We start from the raw sequence: 22231 nt of genomic DNA, 5'->3' as shown, positions 1-22231 counted from the left end.
ATGGAGCTGGCTAAACAAAGTGCTTTGTCATGGAGCTTTTTTCCTGTGGGGGTGGATGGCTGATGACAGCACAGATTTGACATGTGGAAACAAATTCTAGGACCACAACCAAGCCCTTTGGTCAGTGTGGGAACAGAGAAATAAATAAAGGATTACCAAAGCAAAAAAAAAAAACTGATCATAATTAAAATGAAATGCCTTGATTTTAATGGCCTCAAACAGGACATGTGTCCTTCAAGTTGAGCCACGCATGGACATGATCTATACAGCCACTGCTGCACTCTATTTTTCCCCACATATATAACTGAGCTTAGGCTAACCTATTATCTCAGAGCCTTTCTGGTGGGCATGTAAGGCAAAAGATCTTAATTTGAATGAACAGCCAAGGCTACAAAAGACTGTTCTGTCCAGAGCAATATTGGGTTGCTAACTTCCCACTGTACTCCCAACTGTAATGCTTAGCTAGACTTTTCATACTGAGTGTACTGATTTTACAGCTAAAGGTGGAGCTGAACGAAAGCCAGATATGCTCCCCTGTGGGTTACTTTGCCCCCAAGAGCTAGGACATCCCCTTTCTCTCTCAAAACAAACCTCTTTGACTTTCTGTCCTGTGGTTTGTCACCAAAACAATCTTTTATTCAACTCTGTACAACATAAACAAACCTACCTTGAGGTTTGACTTCTACACTGTGTATAAACTGTCGATTCCACACTGTGTACACTGAACTTGACATGGTCACTTATGACTAATTCCATGTTGTGAAAACATTTTAATAGCCAAATATTTCCCAAAAACCACCACAGTACACAACATTCTGTGTCTCAAGACAGGCCAAGATGTAAAGGTATTATAAGGCAGGCATATGGCTGTCAAAGTCTGTTCCAAGCCATCTCTGAAGTTCCCAAGGTTTACAAGCATCCCCCACCCATTTCCATCTCACTTGCCTTCAGGGCGGCAAAGCCAACCATACATACACTCTGGGCCAAAAGAATTACAGCAAGTGGTACATTCCTGTCTTCCCTCTGTGACCAGAGCCCATTTAACCAACCAACCTTAAAGAGCAAAAGCTTAACTTCCTTAATTGTGATGTCCTCATCTGTGAGAAACAAACTAATGCAACATTCTTGCAGGGACAGATGACCTAGTTTCAGCAGTTCCACATCAAGCCCAATCTCATAACCTTAATGAAATAAAAGCAATAAAAACATCAAATGTGCTTGCTTAGGAGGCGTTGTTACAACATCAAAACATGCCTCACATTTCTGCCACACATTGGCTTTGGTAAACCTTGTACAGTGCTTCAAAGGATTATAATTAAAAAGGAGTAATGAAGTATTCCCCTACCTTCTAAGGTGGTTCCTGTGCCCATTAGAGGATCACCCACACCAGAAGTGTAGCGAGCGCTGACAAAGAGCTCATATTCAGTAGCTGGCTGGAGGTTCTTCAGCACAGTCTGGGTTGTATCTCCCTTGACAGATACCTCCTTCCCCTCACCACCCGCAGCAGGTTTGAAGGAAATGCGGTACTGAAGGACATTTCCTGGAGCAGCCCTCCATGACAATTTCATTGTGGATATAGTCTCATTGAAGACACGAAGGTCACGAGGAGAGCCACGAACTGAAAGAAATAAAATGCATCAGTATTTCATATCCAATGCAAGTTTCACAAAGAAATCCTGAAAGCAAAGTATTCCTAACTCACCTTCCTTGGTGGTGCCATCTGTTTGCATGTCGTCTCCCACGCCGGTGGAATACTCAGCAGACACAGACACTCGATAGGTGGTAAGAGGGAAAAGCTCCTGGAGAACGATGGTAGTCTCTGGTCCAATAGTTTGGGCCTCAAGATTTTCCCCTCCACCGCTCAGTGGGATGTAGGACAGGCGATACCTTATCACCGAACCTGGAGCAGCTTCCCATGACACCCTAAAACTGTCCGTCGTCTCCTCTGTAACACGAAGATTTCGAACAGCCCCTTGCTCTGAAAAGGGACAAATAATTTAGATCCAAAACATTCTTTTTCCCAGACAGTTTAAGTGACGTGTTCTGAGTGAGTGTCTCTCACCTTCTAGAGTGGTCTCTTCACCAGTCAAAGGGAAACTGTCTCCTTTATCATACTGAGCAAAGACATTGACCTCATAGGTAGTGACAGGGATTAGTCGGGGCAGAACAGCTGTAGTGGTACCACCAGGCACTGCTAGGGTAACGTAGTCTCCAGTGACATCTTCAGCCTTGCGGAAACGCACCAGGTAGGACAAGGCATTAGTGGCAGGAGGGATCCAGGTGGTACGGAAGCTCCTGGAAGTGATCTCAGAGAACGCCAAGTCAGTGGGTGGAAGCAGACCTGAAAATAAAAGATGACTTGTTGAGAATTTATATCATTTGGGGGCAGCTAAGTTGTGAAACAATTCTATCTGTGAGGTTTATGTGAATACTGTAGCTGTCATCCTACATGTTCATGGTCTCGTCCAGGGACTTTGACTTCAGTTACTGGTAGGCTTAAGTGCAATGCATTGTTGTAACCCATTGATGTACCCAATGACAAGTGTGTGCTGTATGGTGTAATCATTCTACCACTTGTTGGAACAGTAACAACTCTGTGCTGGGTGGACCTTGTGAATCAAAATTATGGTCAATTCAAAACAGAGCTGTAGATGCTGTCCCAGAAGTGTAAAGTCATAACATATGAGCTGACTTATACGAGAAGCAGGTGTCAGGTTCTTAAGTATGTTCATTGGCAGTTCTTTGGATTTGTAACTTGATTTAATTTGGCCTGAACCTTGCTTTTTCAGTATCTGGCTGTTTTCCATCCCACAAACTCTTAAAAGACCAGTCCAACTGAAAGTCAGATAGTAGAGCCTCTAATATGGGGAGTATGGGCCAACATGAAGGAACTGACTAACTTAGCAAATGGCAGGCATCCAAAACTGTTGCCTTGAAGTTATTGGCTAATCACCTGGCTACATCCAGGGCAAAGTTACTTACTCCTCTTTTTGATGTTGAGCAGCTCCTGTTCAATCCTCAGACAGATGGACTGAGTCAGCTCTTTAGAGATCCTCTGGAAGGCATCAAAGTCCTCCACCTCAAAGACATGATTTTCTGATGGGGGATTAGCGATGGCCTCCAATTCTGACCTCACTGCATCCTTCACACCAACAGCAAAGATCTCCACATCAGTATTCCTAAGGTTTGTTGCTGCATCTTTGAAGGAATCTGATGACTTTCCGTCTGTGATCAGGACCATGACGCGAGGAACTTCCGGTCTTGCTCCACGGGCTGGAATAAAGATCTTCTCCCTGACGTATTTCATGGCTCTACCAGTGTTGGTTGACCCTCCACGGTAGGGGAAAGTGCGCACAGCTTTGACAACAGCGTTAATGTCATGGTGGGTGTTGAGGGCAAACTCAGTGTGTGGATCCCGACTGTACTGGACCAAGCTAAGTTGGACTTTGTTGGGTCCAACGTCGAAAGAATTAACCAGAACCTCCAAGAAGGCACGGACTTTGGCAAAGTTTTGTAATCCAATACTGTAAGATCCGTCAACAAGTAGGACCACATCAGCCTGCACATCCACTCCCAAAGAGCACTCTAAAAAAAGACAAGCATGATGGGTAAGTTAAAGGCTTTGCATGGCTTTGGTGTAAAAAAGTACATATATTGATAGATTTATTCATTAGTCAAGACAATCAAAGCTGTCAAGCACAACAAATCATATTACCTGTTGACACCTTGACAGGCTGGGTCTTCTCCATTGCCATGATAGGTTCACTGGGAGTCAGACCTTTGAGAGCATACAGGCTGATCTCATACTCGGTCTCAGGGGAAAGGTCCCGGACATTGATGGATATCTGGGTGGGCCCCATGTATAGCTCTTGCCGTTTCATTCCAGGTAGCATAGGGACAAGGGTGACCTTGTAGCCTGTAATATCACCTGGGGAGGGGTCCCATGTCACCCTCATTGACTTTGATGCCATTTCTGTGACCTGCAAGTTAGAAGCTGGCTCCACCACTGGGGAACAAATGTGAGATATGTTTTAATATATGATTTAAAAGGTTGTTGGGCTGCAAATGGCAAGAGCTTAAGATGCATTAAATGTAATACATCTTTTAGGTCTTTGACTTACTCTCCTCTCCGCTGACCAGAGCACTGAGCTGCTCATCAACGCCAGAGCACACCTCCGTGATTATCTTTCTCTGTACCTCTTGGATCATGTCAAAGTTGGCAACATTGTACACGTGTTTGTTGTGAGGTGGGGAGGCCATTTCCCTTAGCTCCTCCTCATCTGCTCCTTTGATACCTATGTGGGAAAAAGATTTAAAAACCATTAAACTAAAACTTTCTTTACTCAGCGGCTGCATGACAGATGTGGCAGACTGCTGACAGTTTTAAAGCAGTGTGTGGGTTAGAAAAAAACCCACAGTACTTGACTTTTATCGAGTCAAATATGGATATTGCAATCAATGGAAAATCAAACGATTTCCAAGAACAGGCAGACTTTCACATGGGAGAGCTTATTCAACAGAAAACTGAATAATAAACCATACCTAGGACAAATATTTCCACTCCAATGTTCCTAAGCCTTTTAGAATACTCCTCCACTGGGTCCTGGGATTTTCCATCAGTGATGATCATGGCTACCTTAGGAAAACCTTTCCTGGATCCAGCTGTCTCCGTAAAGATGTTTTTCAGCAGGTAATCTATGGCATCGCCTTAAAATAGAAATGTACATGTGTTTTTACAGATTTTTCCATACTTCCAACACTTTATGGTCAATATATCAAATAACTTTGACTTATTGTTCAAATTTCCACAACTAAATGGACGATTAGAATCTTTAACCATGCCAGCACTTGCTGGCTCAATTACAGAACCAAATGACAAATGAGCACATTTCCATCTCTGAAAGCATCTTACCTGTCATAGTATTTCCCCCTTTGTACGGCAGGGAACCGATGGCTTGGAGCAGATCTCCTCTTCTGCTGTAACGGGTGAGGGGGAACTCAGTGCGGGTGTCTGTGCTGTACTGAACCACGGCCACTCGGGTCTTGTCCTCGCCAATGTCAAAGGCCCCCGCCATGGAGCCAATGAAGCTACGGATGTGCTTAAAGTTTTCTCTGCCCACACTCCATGACCCATCCACCAAAAACACCAAATCGGCTATTGCGCTAACCGAACACTCTGGGGAAAGAAGGCGGAGAAATAAGAGTTAGTCAGTTGGAAACTAAATGGCAGATCTTAAATTTATTATGACTTTTCAGATTTGGAATGGTTTAGTTTTACAACCAGTTAAAGATTGGTGTAAACGTTTAACATGATGAGAAGCATGCCTCAAATTAAACCACTGTCCAAGCCAAAAATGCTCCAATAAAGGTATGGTAGCAGCAGCTTGGTAAGAGAACAAAATTTTTACAGTGGCCCATTTCTCTTTCTGTCCGTCTAAATAAATTATTCTCCTTGACAGTTAGTTGGCTGTCTCTAGGATATGTGCTCTGACATCAAAGGAAATATCAGCCAGTGCCAAACAGTGCACTGGTATAGTCATTACAGTGGGTAAAAATGTGGCTTCACAGACTAAACATTTAGCAGAGGTTCCAGCAGCATTATTCACTTGTGTACTTTGAAATCAAACAGGGCTTTAAATCACTGATGAAATTCTCTGGAACACTTGGGAGGACTCAATTGAAATAATTGCCAGGGCTTATTTGGATGGACTTTAATCCTCATTCTCCCAGGTCTTATTGATTCTTAATTCTGCTCCTTACATTTCTCATTTCTCTTTCTGATGTTTAGAATTATTGCTTGAAAGAAGAGCTTTAGTCAAACACTTTGGGTGGTTGTGAAATAGTTTCAGGGAGCTTAACCATGACTTAGGGTTTAGGGGAATCGGGAAGTGAGTGTAAATACTACAGAAGTGGGATTACAGGTGGGAGGAAAAGTGATCCTCCCATGAATCTACACAAATTGTTTTCATGACATTAATAGCTGACAGTTTGACATCAGATTAATGACTGCAAACCTTGCATATTTAACAGTTTAGGAGACAGAACTTGCTTCTTGGTGACACATTAAAATAAGTCTTCCTTGACTCTCCCTTCCCCTTTCCTTCCCCTCCTCTATGACGCTTGGCAGAACCCATGTCTCCTAGCTTCAAGCCTTCCTTTTCCTTTTAACGTGATGAGCCAACTGGTTTCAATTAAAGTAACCAACGTGTGCCCTCCCAGTTACTGTCAGATCCCTGTCTGCTTAACCGGTGACAATCCAAACAGAAGGTAAAATGCAGACCTGACCAAAATATTCCATGAGAGAGAACACATAATGACAGCCATGAAGGGAACATTTAAATTAAAAAAGTGGAAAGTAGTGTGGAGGATAGGCCCTGTTCAGATGTTGGTTGACACTGGAGTAAACATACTCACTGATTGCATTTGAAATTGGCTTTCTGACTCGTTCGCTGGTGTTAGTGGACTGAACTGAAACACAGGAAACACTTGGTGAATTAGTACCACGCATTGCTGCTCTTGCCTCGCTGGGGGCTTTTTCACAGTGGAAAAAGGCAAGAAAATCAACATATCATAAAAACCTGACAGGATCAAAACCACATGCACACAGACAAATATTTGTATGCTGCATTAGCTTTTAACTGTAATACATTTAACAGTCAGTAAACACAGGTGTGATTTCTTATTACTTTGGCTCGGGGCTAGATGAAATGGTTCATGCAACAAGTATACTCTTTTTGAAGGGCAATATTACTCTATATGAAACTATCTCAAATTAATGGACATTTCTCTTTGATTTTTTGAACACAAAAAAATGGAGAGCCATTTGGAAATGTGTAAAATATTAACTTACTGGTCAGTTGTCCAAAGATGGGTATGCTCTCCTCTGTTCCCACAAAGGAATTTATGGACACTGAGTAGTCCAAATCAGGGGTGAGGTTAGTGATTGAGGTTGTGGTAGCATACGCATCAAGGGTAAAGTCTCTGGCCGGTTCATCTAGAGAAAAAAATTGACAGTAAGCTAACTGTTGGGAAGCTTTGTGTGTATTAACAATTTCAGATCAGCATGCTCTATACTGACTTACCTGCATCTGATACAACTTGTATTCTGAAGCCCTCTATCCTTGAGGAGGGCCTTGTCCATGACATGTCCACTGTGTTCTCATTTATAATTTTAAATTTCAAGTTTGAGGGTGGCTCCACTGCAAATAAGAGGTGAAAAACTGTCAAATCAGATCATATATAAGACACAGTATGTATAAATATGGTTGTATTTATGATTTAAACAAAGTATTTCCAATCAAGCATTCACATTTATCCCAACGACAAACACTTCATGACTGAAGCGGTCTTGTTTGTTGTTGGGGACAGACACATAGCACTGACGTCCATTTGTGAGGGTGACAATTAAAGAACACGTGACAACACTGAAAAAAGTGAGGAGCCATTTTGGAGTAAAATGGCTTTTGTTTGAGTTGCTCGACCTACACGGCCAGCAACTCAAGCAGTGGCATACACAACATGTGCATGACTCCACGCAAACTCTCTCAGAGTGCAAACATTGAGTGAACCATCCAACACATGCTGAGTGCAGTCTGTCTAATGCATGCTTTGACCACATGTAACGCTGCTTTTATGATGAAGTTTATCTCAGCATAACAGAAAAAAACAGTCCTGACTTCATTCACAAGTTCATGATTATACAATGGAATCAAGGTTGCCGTGAGACTGATTTGACAAAATTGAACACCATATGTTGTATATACATTGTATATAAACATATTTCACACATAAAAAGTGGTTTGATATTTATTGGTTTAAGACTCTGCACAGAAGTAAGTGGCACACATCCATTGCAAACCTTTTAAAAAGAATACACAATTCGTCACCAGAGACCCTTGTGTACTTTTTCTTTGGCAGCACAATGCATTAAAAAATGAGAGAACAAAATTACTGTTGACACTCAAAAGACTGTTCAAGTAAACCTTTATGAAGAAAGTGTATACATACAAATAAATAAAGGAAAACATATAAAGTGTGACAAGACCACGCGCCTGTACATCGAGCTGACTTGATCACAGCATCATGCATCATGTACATGAGAAAGTTGTTTATCTCAACAACTTTGACTGACTTGACGGTAGTTTCCATGTACAGTTGGGACCACACAGACAGAGATGACAAACATATTTTATAATGATATTCTTTCTTACAGCTTCTATGCTACCAGTCTGGCAGAATGGAGGGCCAAGGTTCATTCGAAGAAGTGTGTTAAGTGTGCATTCTTTACATGCTTAGAAGTTATATTGAGGGGTTAGAAATGCTGAAACTACTAGTGCAAAATACCCTTTCAGTAAACCAATTAACTCACTGTCATTTTAAAAATGTCGTATGGTTAGTCTTTGATCTATTACAGTAATTCAATCCCTAAAAATGTCATGCAACTCGGCTAAGGCAATCATGTTAGCTATCGGACATTAGTTTTACACAACAGACATTATTCTTGGTGACATGATGAACAACTAGAAGACATAAAAGAAGACAAGATGGATATACTCTAGTTTTTGTTTCTTGAAACTCAGACTGTTAAGGATGTTAGCATGGTAAGATTTAAAAATCAGACCAACCCCTGATATATTCACAGTTGTACCAGTGCAAAACATGTTAATGGTGATGTACATGATCATGCATTAGACATAACAAAGATTAATGTGGGTGCATGCTAGCTGTTGAGTAAGAATGGGAGTGCCATGAGAGGCAAGAATATCATTGTAAAATACACTTCATGGATGAAGCCATAGCTTGGGACACACTGAATGCACAGGCAGATGACAAACAGGAGCCCACCAAATAGTTAAAAACTTGGATTTGAGGATCACCAACCTGGCATATCAATTCAAGGAGCCTGGATGGACAGCGTTCCACCTGATTTCCACGAGTATTCATCTCCAACATCAAAATGGTATGTAAATGTGTATGAGTGTGGGTGGGTGTGTGTGTGTGTGAGTAGATGTGCAAAAGCAAGCTAGTAGCAAAGCGATGGATGTTTGTATTTAAACTCTGATCTTAAACTCCCACATTTCTTCATAACACTCTGAGCATCTCAGTTTGTTACAACTTCATTGAGCATAAATCCTCCAGGTTAAAAATACACCTGTGGAACAAAGGCGGTTTAGTCAAAATAATCCCCGGGATGTTATTTGGACTTTGTGGTTGCTTTTGATATGTTGATGTCTGTCCCATCAGTTCCTAATAAAGGACACCTCTGGCTCTCTGGGGCCAGAGTCTGGCTACTGTCCTGTTAGTAACCTCAGTGTGAAGCCAGCACACCAGCCAGCCAGAGCTGGCCAGAGCTACTGCCAGGAGGAGAGACCAAGAAGAGGAGGAAAGAACACCGACTCTCCTCCCAAAGAGGCAGGACAGATGCCAAAGTAATTCCACAACATGTGCTGACATTAAACACCACTGCGTATTAACTTTCCATATGTACTGCAATTCAGCGTTTTTGCGAAAGCCCGCAAAGAAGCCCTAGAAAGGCTCTTTGTCTTTGTGCTGTCTGAGGATTAATTTGCTATTCTCGTATTTCATCTTTCCATTCCGTTAGTGAAGATATGTGAGGGTAGACATTAGACTCAACTCCGCCCGCCAGAGAGCTTTCAAAAGGGAAAAATCAGGAAGGTTTCCATACCATATTTCCATATTTGCCATTTTATTGGACTGAAATGTTTGCATAAGAAATTACTTTGAGTTATTTTATGTCAAGTCTACTGACAGATTGTTAACAGTCTATGACACGTTAACTCTAATAGCATGTATGGCAATACCTATTTAACAGCTCCTAAAACAGTAGTATGTGAGCACAAAGCGAGGTCAGGAAGTAACAACATTTTTCAAAAATAGAGTTTTTATGTGCTAGTGATTTCCCTGGATATTGCATATTCAATTCCACAATGTAACTATTAGAAGAACACATGTTCTAAACAGGTACTTTAACTTTAGCGGGTACTCGCTATTGCACGACTTCAATATTCTTCTATACTTTTGTTTCTACTTGAACATAGTTTAAAGTTAATTATGTATTTCATTACTGGATTCAGTTTTCACTGCTGCACAGACTTATGCTGCATGAGTAATCTAATGACTCAAAACACCGTGCCACTGCAACCTCTAAAAACCGCTGCAGAGAGATTTACACAGGTTAACAAGTTCCTACTACAACCTCAGCATAATCATTATAACTTGAAAATATGTGATGTACCATTTCAATGGCTAATTACCGGGGACTTGGCCATCTTCCAAATTTTGCTTTGGAAAAAGTGCAGAGACTTGCTATCATAAAACTGAACTAGTAACAGCCCTGCTCAAACATTTATGGGGGCACATTAAAGCATGAAATGACTTTTATTCTACTCTATGCCGTGCTATTTAATGCACTCAATTATAAGTATGAAATGGAATGAGTTTTACTGTTCTTGGTTTTTTGCAGTTGCCAAATCTGAATGAGAAAATTGCTTCTTAATTATTTGGTATAAGCCTTCTAAATTATAGCCTAATACAAGACATTTTGATCTAGGATTGGATTTCACATCAAAGCCTGTAATAAGTCCTGACAGATAAATCTGGCAAAATACGCTACAAATGAGGGATAAAGGAATGCCCATAACAGTTATCAGTCAGTAGTTACACAATTAAATAGCATACCCATGAAATAAGATAACTTTATTCATATTATCAATACAAAGGGTTCAGTGTCTATTCAATGACTCTCTGATATTCAAGTAAAAGGCGTATCCCTGTTACAAAAACAACCCATGGAGATAAATCAGAGGAAGAAGAGAGGCAAAAGATAAAGAGACAGAGTGGGATAGTGTATGTAAGTGTGCGGAGGCCAGATGGTTTCATTTACCTTGAGCATCTATGGAGGATAACAGGACTGCAAGCAAGGCAGTCGTGGCCAGTGACAGCCCTATCTTCATGTTTGGGCCTTGAGGGTCAGCAGCGCATTAACCAGTCTGAGGACAGAGAGAGAAAATGTGTCAAAGCAGCAGCTCTATGACACAGCTCACTTTGTTAGTGTGGTCAGACTCATCACCACATGCTGGGGATACCTCTACGTCTAATTCACAGCTGCGTCAACATAGACAGATTTAGATTTTGATGGCTGGTTTTCCTTTCACCAAAACCACGTAATTAATTACATGTGAACCAAATGCCCTCACAAACTATTTCTTTATGGACTTATTGCCTATTATTTAATCATTGCTTTCCATTAAGATCAAAAACTGCAAGACCCATCCAGACTGTGTTTCACAATAAGTGCCACACCTTGCTTCTTCCAGCTAACACCCATACCCTGAGGTGCTATTTAATACTCATATATGACAGGTATTAAGTAATGAGGGTTTAAAAAAAACATTCAACACATTAACAATAACTCTCAAACACTGACATCCATTTCCTAGCTGTTGTAAAAGTGTCTCACTACATACATGCATAGATACATACATATTCTTATCTTTGGTCTCAATTGCTTTAATCCTGCAAATATTTAGTCTGGGTGATCTCACAAAGCCACCAAACACTCAGTCATTATTTCATAGATGAGTTGTTTTTTTTGTTTTTTGTTTTTTTTTTAGATTGTTTTACATCATATGCATATTTTAATCCCTGGTCACAAAAATATAAACTTTTGTATCTAAAATAATTAAATATCTCCCTAAATACTAAAAAAAATATCTCTGTGCATTTGGTTTATTTCTATATATGTTATATGATATAACAGGCATCAATGGGGGTCTTTTACCCTCCATACAAAGAGTCGTTTCATAAAGATTATTATGCAATCAACATATCATGTGAAACTCAAATATCTAAAGCTTCCTCTTTTGACTAAAGCACACTGTAAGTAGACTACATCAATTCACTATAGCTGGATTTCAGCCTCTAAGCTCTTTACCACGAGCTGTGTGCCCCGCCTGGTGCACGAGCACTAACACTACAGCTACAACGGCACAAATCCGACCCCACTGTTCCTCAAAATTAAAATCACTTAATTCATCAAATAGAGCTCAATAGCTTTGCATTTGTGTGACAGTAAAATCGCATCTGTTAAATCAGACAACCATTCAGTTTTATTTTCAGATTTCAAACTAACAGTTTGAAAATCTAATTCAAGGACGCGACTGAGCATTTAATATATGAAAGTAACTTATCTAAAAAAGAACATTCGTTATAAACTATTTTAAATGGTTGACTCGTTTTACTAGTGTTAATCTGTTTGGGGAAAACTCATCTGAGAAATTGTCGACAAAAATGCATTGAAGTGAAAAAATGAAAAAAAAAATGTAATAAAGCTCTTTCTATTCTTTTCTAAAATGACAAAAGTGCGCATAAATTAAAGTTAATGTACTCACCAATTCAACCCCCAAGAAAAATCACCCGATCAAATGCACGAGCACCCCGCTGGAAGCTTCCCCCTCTGGAAAGTGAGAGAAAAGTTTCAGGAGCTGCGAAAGGACCCCTCTCTCCTCTCTCTGGCTACTGGAAGCTCCGCCAGCAGATGTCCAAGAAGGAAAAGCCTCTCTTTCCAAGTGGGAAGAATCTTTCCACCATCGGCTACTTAATAGGGGGGCTGTTCCCAACTCTCAGTTTACCATCAGATGGGCTTCTTACGAAACTTCTGCCCTTCGGAGGATGCCCCCCCTGCTAAAACCGATCCAATGTTTAGAGATTACATTTTTTTTTTTTGCCTGCATTCCTTTGGTCTGGTGATTTAATGAGTTTCCAGTGCCAGTGTGACCTCATGATAGGGTAACAGACAACACTAAAGGGAAGCGTCATATATGGACAACAAGCAAACTTATCAAATATCCTGAAGTTGTATCTTTATAATCACTGAACTCTGGCTTTTCAGATTTTTCAAGATACTGGTATTAACATCATTTTTAAACAAGCGAAATATTCAATGTCTTTCACGAATTTACATTTAAATCACACATTTTTTAGTAAAAAAAAAAAAAAAAAAGTCAAAACCTAACTTTTTCAGTCAAAGCCCATACTTGCACCGCCAGTTAGAACGCTTCTGACAGATTGGTTGTTGGTGCCCTCTACTGGTGAAACTAAACACTTACTTTACATACGTGCATAGGTGATGTTATTAAATCCAGCCTGATAAAGATCACACAATTCATAGAGTTGTACATTTTTATTTTGGCAATCTCAATAAATAATCATTTCTTTTGTACATTTAAAAATATTGATATTATTGACAACACAGATGATTCCTTTTCTGGACATGACTTTATGTAATACATAAAAAGCCCATGCATGATTGTTTCATCACACTGTAAAACACAGCTTGTTGTAGCTGTTTCACTATGCCTTCTTTGGCATTGCAGCAGTGAACAGCTCATACACAACATATCCAGCTCCTGTGAAGAGATCAAACAAGTATTACAGATGTGACTGAGATATAACACAAGCTAACTGTCCTGACTTCAAAGAACTCTGGATGATGCATTGTGAAATTACAGTTATTTCACTTTCAAAGCTAGTTTCAGTGATAACATTTATGGTCAAGTCACTAGTATGAAATGTTTATTTTTCCAAAACACAGACGGAGACATCTGGAGGTCACCTGACTCATGAAATCTTAGACAAACTCTGACTTACCAAACACAGTGAGAGTCATTGTGGCTCTGAAGAGCAGAGCGTCCTTTGTCCCACCCTTCAGATGGATAGGTATACCATTGTCCTCCTGTTCAAAGAGTGATGAATTAAAATGCATCAACGTATTGTGTTACTTTCTAATGAAAATGAATGCCCTTTAACTTCAAGCATCTCTGTTTATAACTTTCACTGGTATTCATCTTTTTGTCTAGCTCATCTCTATCTAACCACAGCAATTAGGTGGTGGCATACAGAACACTACGCAATCAAGCAATGCTTGCCCAGGGATTTAGAAGCATGGGTAGCCCATCTATCAACTATGGCGGTAGTCATTTCTTACGCTATGCCAGGATCAGCAAAGTCCGCCACATTGGAACTTTGCTTTTGCAATGGGTTTTTAATTAGCAGCTTGCAAGCGTTATTAGTATAACTTCAGTCTCGGCTACAGCTGGATGTCATTTTAACATTGAAGTGAAACCCACTCATACTTATCTGTCAGGCTACAAAGAGGATATATTTAGATTCTGTATCCAGAACCTGGGAACAGAGTAGAAACTTTAACATTATCATTATCTGTACAGAAAGGGCTCATTCTCTGTTGCACTTTAAACACTGATGGATGAAAACAAACTCTACAAACCACAACTCAAATAGACACATAATGACTAAACGTAAGAAAAACATGCCCACTAATTACATTATGATTGGGTATTTTTACTCCAACTTCCTACAACTTTTGATCAACAATACTTCAAAAATGAAGCTTATTTTTCTTGGTTCATTAATACGTACAAATCACCTTACAGCTTTAATAACCCCATCTTTGTATATGTTTGTGACAACATATGCTTTTTTATGACAAACATCAAAAATCAGATTGGCCTATGACCGTGCTTACAGGAGTCCCAATGTGAAAAACCATATGGGGTACTAACGGAACCATATGCTGTGTCTTTAAAACAGATCAACCATACCTGAAACACTTTTTGTTTTTCTTTCACAGTGTTATCAATCTGTCTGCGGGCACTGCTGGAGATGGTCCGCCTAGAGAGCTGCCGAAGTCCCTGGTGGCACAAACATTCAACTTAGGATGACATGGCTTCAAAAGTAATATAAAACAATATAAGAAATTGAAATGTCACAAAATACATCAAATGTTTTTTTGAATTACACATAGTTGACAATGTTTGGATGGTTCAGCAAGCTGTCCTTGGTTGGATTGAAGAGGGCGTGCACTGTATATTCTGCAGCATCTCACCACTTCAAGCAAATGAGCTAAAAATAGTCTTATTTTAATGCGTTTCAGTCACAGGGGTGACATCTGCTGGCCTAACTCGGTATTACACTTATTTACAAAAGGGGAAATTAGCGAGTTGACCTCTGTGATAACATGCCAGTTGGCATGAAAGGATAAAGGCATGTCATGCTCTTACAGGTCAACTCACTGATTTCATCTTTGAGTTTATAGTTTGAAAGAGGTGGTTTTTCGTACTGTTAATGTATTGTTATATCAAATTCATACTAGTTCATGATTAGGGCAGTGGGTTCATATAACCTCGAGGATTAAAGGTAATACTGACACCAAATTATTGATTTCATACCTCCAATATATAACTGACCTTAGCTTAGCTGAAACTTCACATTTATGCAGGCTATCTCAAAAGCCTGGTGTTCACCTGTATCTCGACTACATAACGCACGTTCCTATCGAAGCCGCGTGTGACGTAATGACGTCCTGTTTGTTTGAGGCGTTCAAGTTAATTTTATATTATGAAAGTAACGCAAGGTAGTCGCTTTAAAAGGTCGACTCGACACCTCAATGAGAAAATGTCTGAGAGTTAAAACACCAGAAACTTAAATTTGACTTGACTTGTTGCTTTAAATGAAGCGTGTCTAAATGCGACAGTGTGAAAGTAAGAAATATTCTGTTAAACATAATACAAATGAGCAAAGTGCGCAGGATTGCAACATAACTGTTTCATATTATCATCTCTGTAATGCTGGCTGACAGCTAAGGGTGGTTTGAAAGTTTATCCAGGGACCGTTACAAGACTCAAAACATAACTGAATAAAGTTCACAAGCATTAATTAGTTTCGCCACAATGACCCTAAGAGATTTAAATAACAAAACTTCAGTGTTTTGTGATGAATGACTCGAAATAAACGTCTTACTTACCATAAGTTGTCTATACATTTTGGCAAACTTCAGTGAAGTCACACGACGAGGTTGAGGTAACGTCACAGCACAAGGACACTTGCAGTTTGACTTCCCACAATCCATCGGTGGACCTTCCACATCCGGTCGCGTGACGTAGTTAGTGATATAAATAATACTTTTTAATAAAAACGACAACAATGCTCATTTTAAGTTCGTCATTTCTAATATAATGTGTAGAAAGAATCAATAAGAGAGTGCTAGTCTCTCAGTAAGCAGATTCAGCAGTAGTTGTGACTGCAAGAAAAAGATATCCATGGAATACCTATACATTCAACAAGTTGTTTATTGGACCCTACAAACTTTAAAAAACCCAGAAATCTCCAATCTCAACAATTAACTTATTTTAAATTAATTAAGAAGTCATTATAACAGAGGATGAAGTGAAACAAAGGGGAAAAACTAACAAATGTGACACTTTTAAAGTGCATATTATTTGGTCAACATTGAAGAATGTATTTAACTTAATCACATACAGGTCAAACTGTTATAACAAAATAAATATTTGTGCTCAGATCTGCCTGAGATGTTGCCCAGAGTCTAAGAATCAAGAGTATTGGATATAATGGTACATGATTTTATGATTAATAAGTCTTACACTATCATTATCTAAAGATGCCTTGTGACTGGCACAATCAATTTATACAACCAGTCATATCAGAGGGTAGGTAACCTTACTTTTAGTACTACTTGTCATGAGTATTCTATTACTCTCCAAGGATAAAATGCTTCATTTTAAACACCAATGCTTACCATAATAAACAGCACACGTGCAATGATTATCCCATACTACTTTCAGGATAATCTCAAAGACCAGAGAGGTATGTCAATGGAGTATGATGGTACATTCTTCAGCAGGATATATTACAGTACACAACTGGGACAAAAACTTGCGTTAAAAATACGTACATCCTTCAATAATCAAGCATTTGCAAAGCACTGCTAAAATAAAAGAGATACTTCTGTGATGTATAGATAAATAGAAAATAAAAACGTTCATCTGAAGTCAGGAAATGACATTCTTAGCAGCTGACTTGAAGCTGTATGCACACAGACACTTAAAACAACCTTCTTTTGTTGTCCTACACATAAACTCAGCTTTTGATGAGAAACTGCCATCCTTACAGTAACACACCACAAACAATGACAGAGACCAGTGTATTCACGCTGAAATCAACAAGCAGTCCACAACGGACCTCTTCGGGTCACCCATGCATGCAGAGGCAGGAAAATGCAACACAGGAACAGTTTAGTTTGGAATATCGGCACTGTTGTTGCGGGTGTCATATTTGTGGTGGATGATGAGCAGCACCACACCCAGGAAGAAGCAGATGGAGCCAACAGTGATGTAGGCAATGCCAAGGAAGGGGTTCTTCCCTCCCATCCAGGAGATTGTGCTCAGGATCATCCTCTTACGGCCATCAAAACTGAGCACGGGGTAATCTGAAAATTTACAGTTAAAGGGAAAACATCGGATTGACTGTAATTTGATGATGGGGTTACAATTTACACATCACTAATGGCAATGAGAGAGTGAAAGCACAGTGACACTAAAACATCTTTATAAAAACAGTCAGTCTAGTCTTCACAGTCATTCTAGCTCTGACGTAATTCCAGTTTTAGTATAACTATGTATGCACACTTTTCAACATCTGGGTCTCAAGCAGAGATGTTAGGACAACTTTGCTTTGTCAAACACAGACACCCCTTTTAATCAAAACATGTGGAACGTATACTTGTTGACTCATTAAATACATTTGACGACATTTGAGAACTAGTAAGCTTATTTTTTATTGATTCAGACTTTTACTTGTTATTAAGGTGTTTGGGGTTTTTTTTCACTATGGGGTTATTAAGACCTGGTATAGACATGCGTCCTGGGTGAGCAGATCATGAGTGTACAGTTCTAAGTACGAGCATTCACATTCTGCATTGTCATGCATCTCTTAATGTGTTTTTAGCTACCACCTGTGATTGTATCTCACCTGTTTGCTCTGCATGCAAATAAACACAGAGCCCCATTCACCTTCATTAGCCTTTCAAAAAATAACCAAATATAAAAAACCTGTGATGCAAAGAGACGGGGTGAGCTAGACAACTTTTAAACTGGCAGATTCAATCTGATTACATCTTTTCACTGCACTGTATCTTTTCCTGTTCATTGTTTTGTTTTTGTCTATCTAAATTGATTGGTCTGCTTTGTAGGGTGACCTTGAGTGCTTTGAAAGGTGCATATAAGTAAAATATATTATTATTATTATTATTATTATAACTAGTGGCAGGAGGGACAGAAGAGCTGGTGACCATTGAGTGAAGTAATGACAGAACATGCCTGTGAAACATTGTTGGATCATGAAGCCTGATGTTCCTCAACAGTTCTGTGGACTTCTGATGAAGTGGACAAATGCGTCTCAGATCACCTCTGTGTGTGTGGCCTGAGTGATCTATCCTCAGTATACAGTCAAGTGTGGACGCACCTGTACTTAAGGCTGTCCACTTGTGATCCCATCACCTAGAACTAACCAGGTGTAAACAGCCTACAAGTTTCAAATCTGACACTCTAAAAAGATGAGATAACTAGACTGGTGTTCTGAGTAAAAATCTTACTCTGTGGAGCTTCATGAGAAGGAACAACATATGATCATTGTAAAATCATTCAAGCCAACCCAACAGCCTAAGGCTTGCTTTTAAAATCATAGTGTGATATGTTTTTAAGCTATAATTTAAAGGATACTGTAATTGATGTCCAAGACGTATTGACCGCTGGGTAGAGTGGGAGTTGAGCTGGATTTCTTCTGGATGATGCGATAGAGCTTGCGAAAGGTGGGCAAAGCAGCCGTACGCATCCACACGATGAAGTCCTCATTGGTAAAGCCGTTGTTCTCATCATCTAATGGGTCTAGCTCGTACACTGGCTTCCTCCAATTCACTGGCTTAGATGTCCCTGAGGTAGTACAAGAAAAAAAACATGCTGGGAACTGAAAAAGAACGGGTTTTAAACTTGAAGATCTTTTGCAGAAGTTCGCTGAGATTACCTTGGAACGCTAAAGTGAGATTGTTGTTGTTTCCACCGGGATTTCTGAACTTTACGTGTTTGTCTGTCCACCATGCAATGCCTTTCTTAACTAGAGGAATTGTATTTCTGGTGCCATTCGAATCAATATGATACAGCTCCAGAGTGTCTGAAAAACAGGAAGAAACACTACTTCAGTGCTGTTACATGAAATAAGTTCAGCAAATGAGTCAGACTTCTGTTAAATACCCAACTTCCATTGTGTGAAGAACTTAAAGAAGGAGACTTAGAAGTCGCAGGAGTGTCTAATTAGCATAGCATGTCAGACCTACCGTTAAAAAGGCTGTTTGCTATGGCTCCACAAGGAGCTATTGGTTGTCCCTCACTTGTACGATAAGGTTCACATTCCTTGCTGGGGCTCTGTAAAAAGTAGCCAGGGTTAAAGTAATGCAAAAAGAATTAAGTGAAATCTCAGAATGTCGAATAGCAGAAGATTTTTGAGTCCATACCATCAAAGCAGAGCGGTCACCATTCAGCTGACTGTCATCTCTGGACTTCACGTAGCGCCTGTGGTTCTGATAGAAGTTGGATAAGCCGTAGTACATGAAGACGTTGCTCTGTAAGGGAGAAGAGATTGTGTTAAGAATGGTGCATGTCAGTAAAAGCACTAAAAGGAATAACTGCTGTATTCATTCACACTGTAGTTCATCACAGATTTTGCTATTTGTAGGCTTCTTTATGTTTAAAATTAGGGTGGTGTTTTTAGCACAGTTTGATTCAGGTGCACCTTGAGATTTCGATGATGCCTTATACAGTATAAGTTTCTTCTAAACTACTTTGTGGTGGACTTGTCTCATCCACAATATGATCAGAAGAAAATGCAACTGATAAGAGCTTTATATAAGTAATCAATAAAAGCCTTCCAACAGTTGATGGGCACACCAATTTTAGACTAGATCGATCGACGATAAAGTGATCCTTGAGTGTTCCTTTCTTTAGGCTTTGAAAGGCTCCTAATGGACCTTGGTGTCAGGAGGACAGTACTTTTTCCTCTTTTATTACACATTAAGCAACGCCATCACTTTGAAGCCAAAGCATATATTATTCATTCAGTCTGTACACTGTAAGCCTCTTCTGCTCACCTCAAATGGCTGCTTCAATGTGAAATGCACAGAACACAGACACGGTGTTGTGCTGTTCCAGCTGACGTTCTTCGCACAGGTGTGGCATGGACTGGAAATGTCAACACCAGTGTAATCGATCTGAAAAGAAGAAAAGCAGAAGTGAAGATATTAAGTTCACTTTATTAAAGTACTCAGATGTCCATGTAAGGATGGAGGCAGGTTTAGTTAACCCAAGTAGATGAAAGTTAATTCTAACCAAACTGTCAATTCATTCCACTTTATTAAGCATGGAATATATTTATTAAACTTTTTAATATTAGTCAGTTGGTTCACTGATTCGAATATCTTTAATTGTATACTCTCATGTTTAAATATCAAGTGTTTTAAGAGGTTCATACGTCATTTTGATCTAAATATGTGGAACAATTCTCAGGGTTCCCACTCTTTTCCAGAGATCATTTTCCAGGACATTTCCAGCACATTTTCAGAGATGATCAATATGGTATAACAATCTAAATGTAGTTCTTAATTTAGTTCCTAAATAGTCATATATGTTCCTCTCAGTGGAAGTCTACATTAAAGACGTGCAGTCTATGGCTATCTATGAAATCATCTCTTACATGCTTAAAAATTATGGCAAATTGTTTATCGAATAATGCAACCACAGATGTACAGCACTTTAATGATGGGCAACTCTCATCTCAGCTTTCTCTTTTCTCAAAAAATATATAATTAGCTAAGTAAAAAAAACAAAAGAGCCAGCAAAGGAATCTGGAACCTGCCTTACTGAAATAAATAAACAATTCTAATAATAATCAGAGGAGAACTGAAAAAATGGCTAAAAATGTTTCTCAACTCAACTCAAACTCAAAATATACCTACTTTATCATGGTTTACCCATGTTGGAATAATTTTCCAGGACATTTTACTTTTTCTCCTATTTCCCAGGTGTTTTCCAGTACTGGAAAACTAGTCAATTGTTTTCCAGGTTTTCCAGGATGCGTGGGAACCCTGAATTCTGTACAAATAATCCTCCAATACAATATACACCATCAAATGACAACAAAGATGTACACATTTTTTAAAGTTCTTGTATGTTCTGATCAGAGCTCTACTGTCTCATGGGAGTGCATTAGTTATAAGTACTGAGTTGTTAGCTAGTTACTTGAGATGTTGACAGCTGTTTAAACGCCTTGTGCACTTGTCTCTCGGAACACAACAGGTTTGCGGTTTAGCTGCTAGCAACTTATTTACATTGCTTACTGGCACCTCACAGTAAAGAGTAACCTTGGTTAAACAGACTGTGTAGAAAAACCCAGACTAATCTAGTCAGTTGAGGCTTTGCAATTAGGTAAATAGTTAAATGACAGGTTAGCTTATCTGTTACAGTACCTCGAACTCTTTGATGTTGTTTGATGAGACATACAGGCCGATGCCGATGGGGATGAAGATGAGACCGATTACGAAGAAAGCGGGCAGCACAGTGCCTGCTGTCAGAATAGGCTGCCATGCCGGTAGTCTTTGTTGTTTGAAGGCTGTGTTATCAGGCTTTTTACTTTTCACAGCCCCTGCACCTCCATGGTTCGCAGCTCCCGAGTGGTGTCCGTCCTCTTCCTTAGCGTTGTAGCTTGACGCCATCATGGCTGCAATCCGCTTCGAGCTAAACTAATCTACTGTAGTTGTCAGCCGACAAGCTCTTTTTAATCCCACACGATAAACAAGCGACGAAACCTTAAGGGATGTTGTTACGGAGGGTATGGAGTGACATTTACTCTATATCCAGTCCAAATATTGTATCTTACTCATTGTATTCGAGTAGTATTTTGTCTGTTTCGTTAATCTCGTCCAAGAAGAAGAAGCCGGAAGTGCCTGAGCCAATAGCACGATGAAACGTAGCAGTTACGTCATCGCAGAAAAAAGGAAGACGCCCTCGATGATGAACAGCTGATGCTAAATGTCAGAATTCGGCTCCAAAAAAACGAGATATATTTTATAATATTAGCTGAACCATGTAAGCTGCTACTTCGTGCTTTTGGAGGCAGTTGCACTCCACGATTAAATACCACTTCTGGAAATATAGGCCGACTTTGTTGCGTATATGTAGGCTAATATGTTGTTTAAAGACCCCTTTTTCGAAGATTTCAGTTGGTGCTTAGTGGTTGTTGAACCTTCAAAAATTGATTTCGCAGGATTTAAATCAGGGGTTGGTTTGGA

At 39.6% G+C, this 22231-nt stretch overlaps 3 protein-coding genes across 3 annotated transcripts in view; all 3 read right to left on the bottom strand.

Moving 5' to 3' along the window:
* The window catches only part of col12a1a (collagen, type XII, alpha 1a), a 56555-nt gene extending 43821 nt beyond the window's left edge, over window positions 1-12734 (bottom strand). The window contains exons 1-13 of the mRNA XM_034675256.1: window positions 12411-12734; window positions 10904-11009; window positions 7083-7199; window positions 6851-6994; window positions 6415-6468; window positions 4913-5176; window positions 4543-4707; window positions 4122-4295; window positions 3716-4006; window positions 2983-3585; window positions 2063-2341; window positions 1703-1978; window positions 1346-1618 (exon numbers count right to left, since the gene is read on the bottom strand). Coding sequence (XP_034531147.1) covers window positions 1346-1618; window positions 1703-1978; window positions 2063-2341; window positions 2983-3585; window positions 3716-4006; window positions 4122-4295; window positions 4543-4707; window positions 4913-5176; window positions 6415-6468; window positions 6851-6994; window positions 7083-7199; window positions 10904-10973 — 2710 coding nt within the window. The 5' untranslated portion in view covers window positions 10974-11009; window positions 12411-12734. The remainder of the gene's footprint in view (window positions 1-1345; window positions 1619-1702; window positions 1979-2062; window positions 2342-2982; window positions 3586-3715; window positions 4007-4121; window positions 4296-4542; window positions 4708-4912; window positions 5177-6414; window positions 6469-6850; window positions 6995-7082; window positions 7200-10903; window positions 11010-12410) is intronic.
* A 452-nt stretch (window positions 12735-13186) lies between these two features.
* On the bottom strand, window positions 13187-15973 carry LOC117806190 (cytochrome c oxidase subunit 7A2, mitochondrial-like). Its single transcript, XM_034674963.1, has 4 exons — window positions 15842-15973; window positions 14640-14729; window positions 13669-13753; window positions 13187-13427 (listed from the first exon to the last, which is right to left on the bottom strand). Exons 1-4 carry the CDS (start codon window positions 15944-15946, stop codon window positions 13372-13374), a joined length of 336 nt encoding a protein of 111 aa, XP_034530854.1. The 5' UTR covers window positions 15947-15973; the 3' UTR covers window positions 13187-13371.
* Window positions 15974-16148: 175 nt separating this feature from the next.
* Window positions 16149-21922, bottom strand: LOC117806189 (cell cycle control protein 50A-like). Its single transcript, XM_034674962.1, has 7 exons — window positions 21410-21922; window positions 20036-20155; window positions 19403-19510; window positions 19226-19313; window positions 18916-19062; window positions 18615-18824; window positions 16149-17323 (listed from the first exon to the last, which is right to left on the bottom strand). The coding sequence occupies exons 1-7, from the start codon at window positions 21656-21658 to the stop codon at window positions 17130-17132; spliced, it is 1116 nt and encodes a 371-aa protein (XP_034530853.1). The 5' UTR covers window positions 21659-21922; the 3' UTR covers window positions 16149-17129.
* Between the last annotated feature and the right edge of the window lie 309 nt (window positions 21923-22231).

This window comes from Notolabrus celidotus, chromosome 22, assembly GCF_009762535.1.
Source record: "Notolabrus celidotus isolate fNotCel1 chromosome 22, fNotCel1.pri, whole genome shotgun sequence".
Classification (NCBI taxonomy): Eukaryota; Metazoa; Chordata; class Actinopteri; order Labriformes; family Labridae; genus Notolabrus; species Notolabrus celidotus.
The sequence above is the reverse complement of the archived record's forward strand: the minus strand, read 5'-3'. Positions and strand labels throughout refer to the sequence as shown.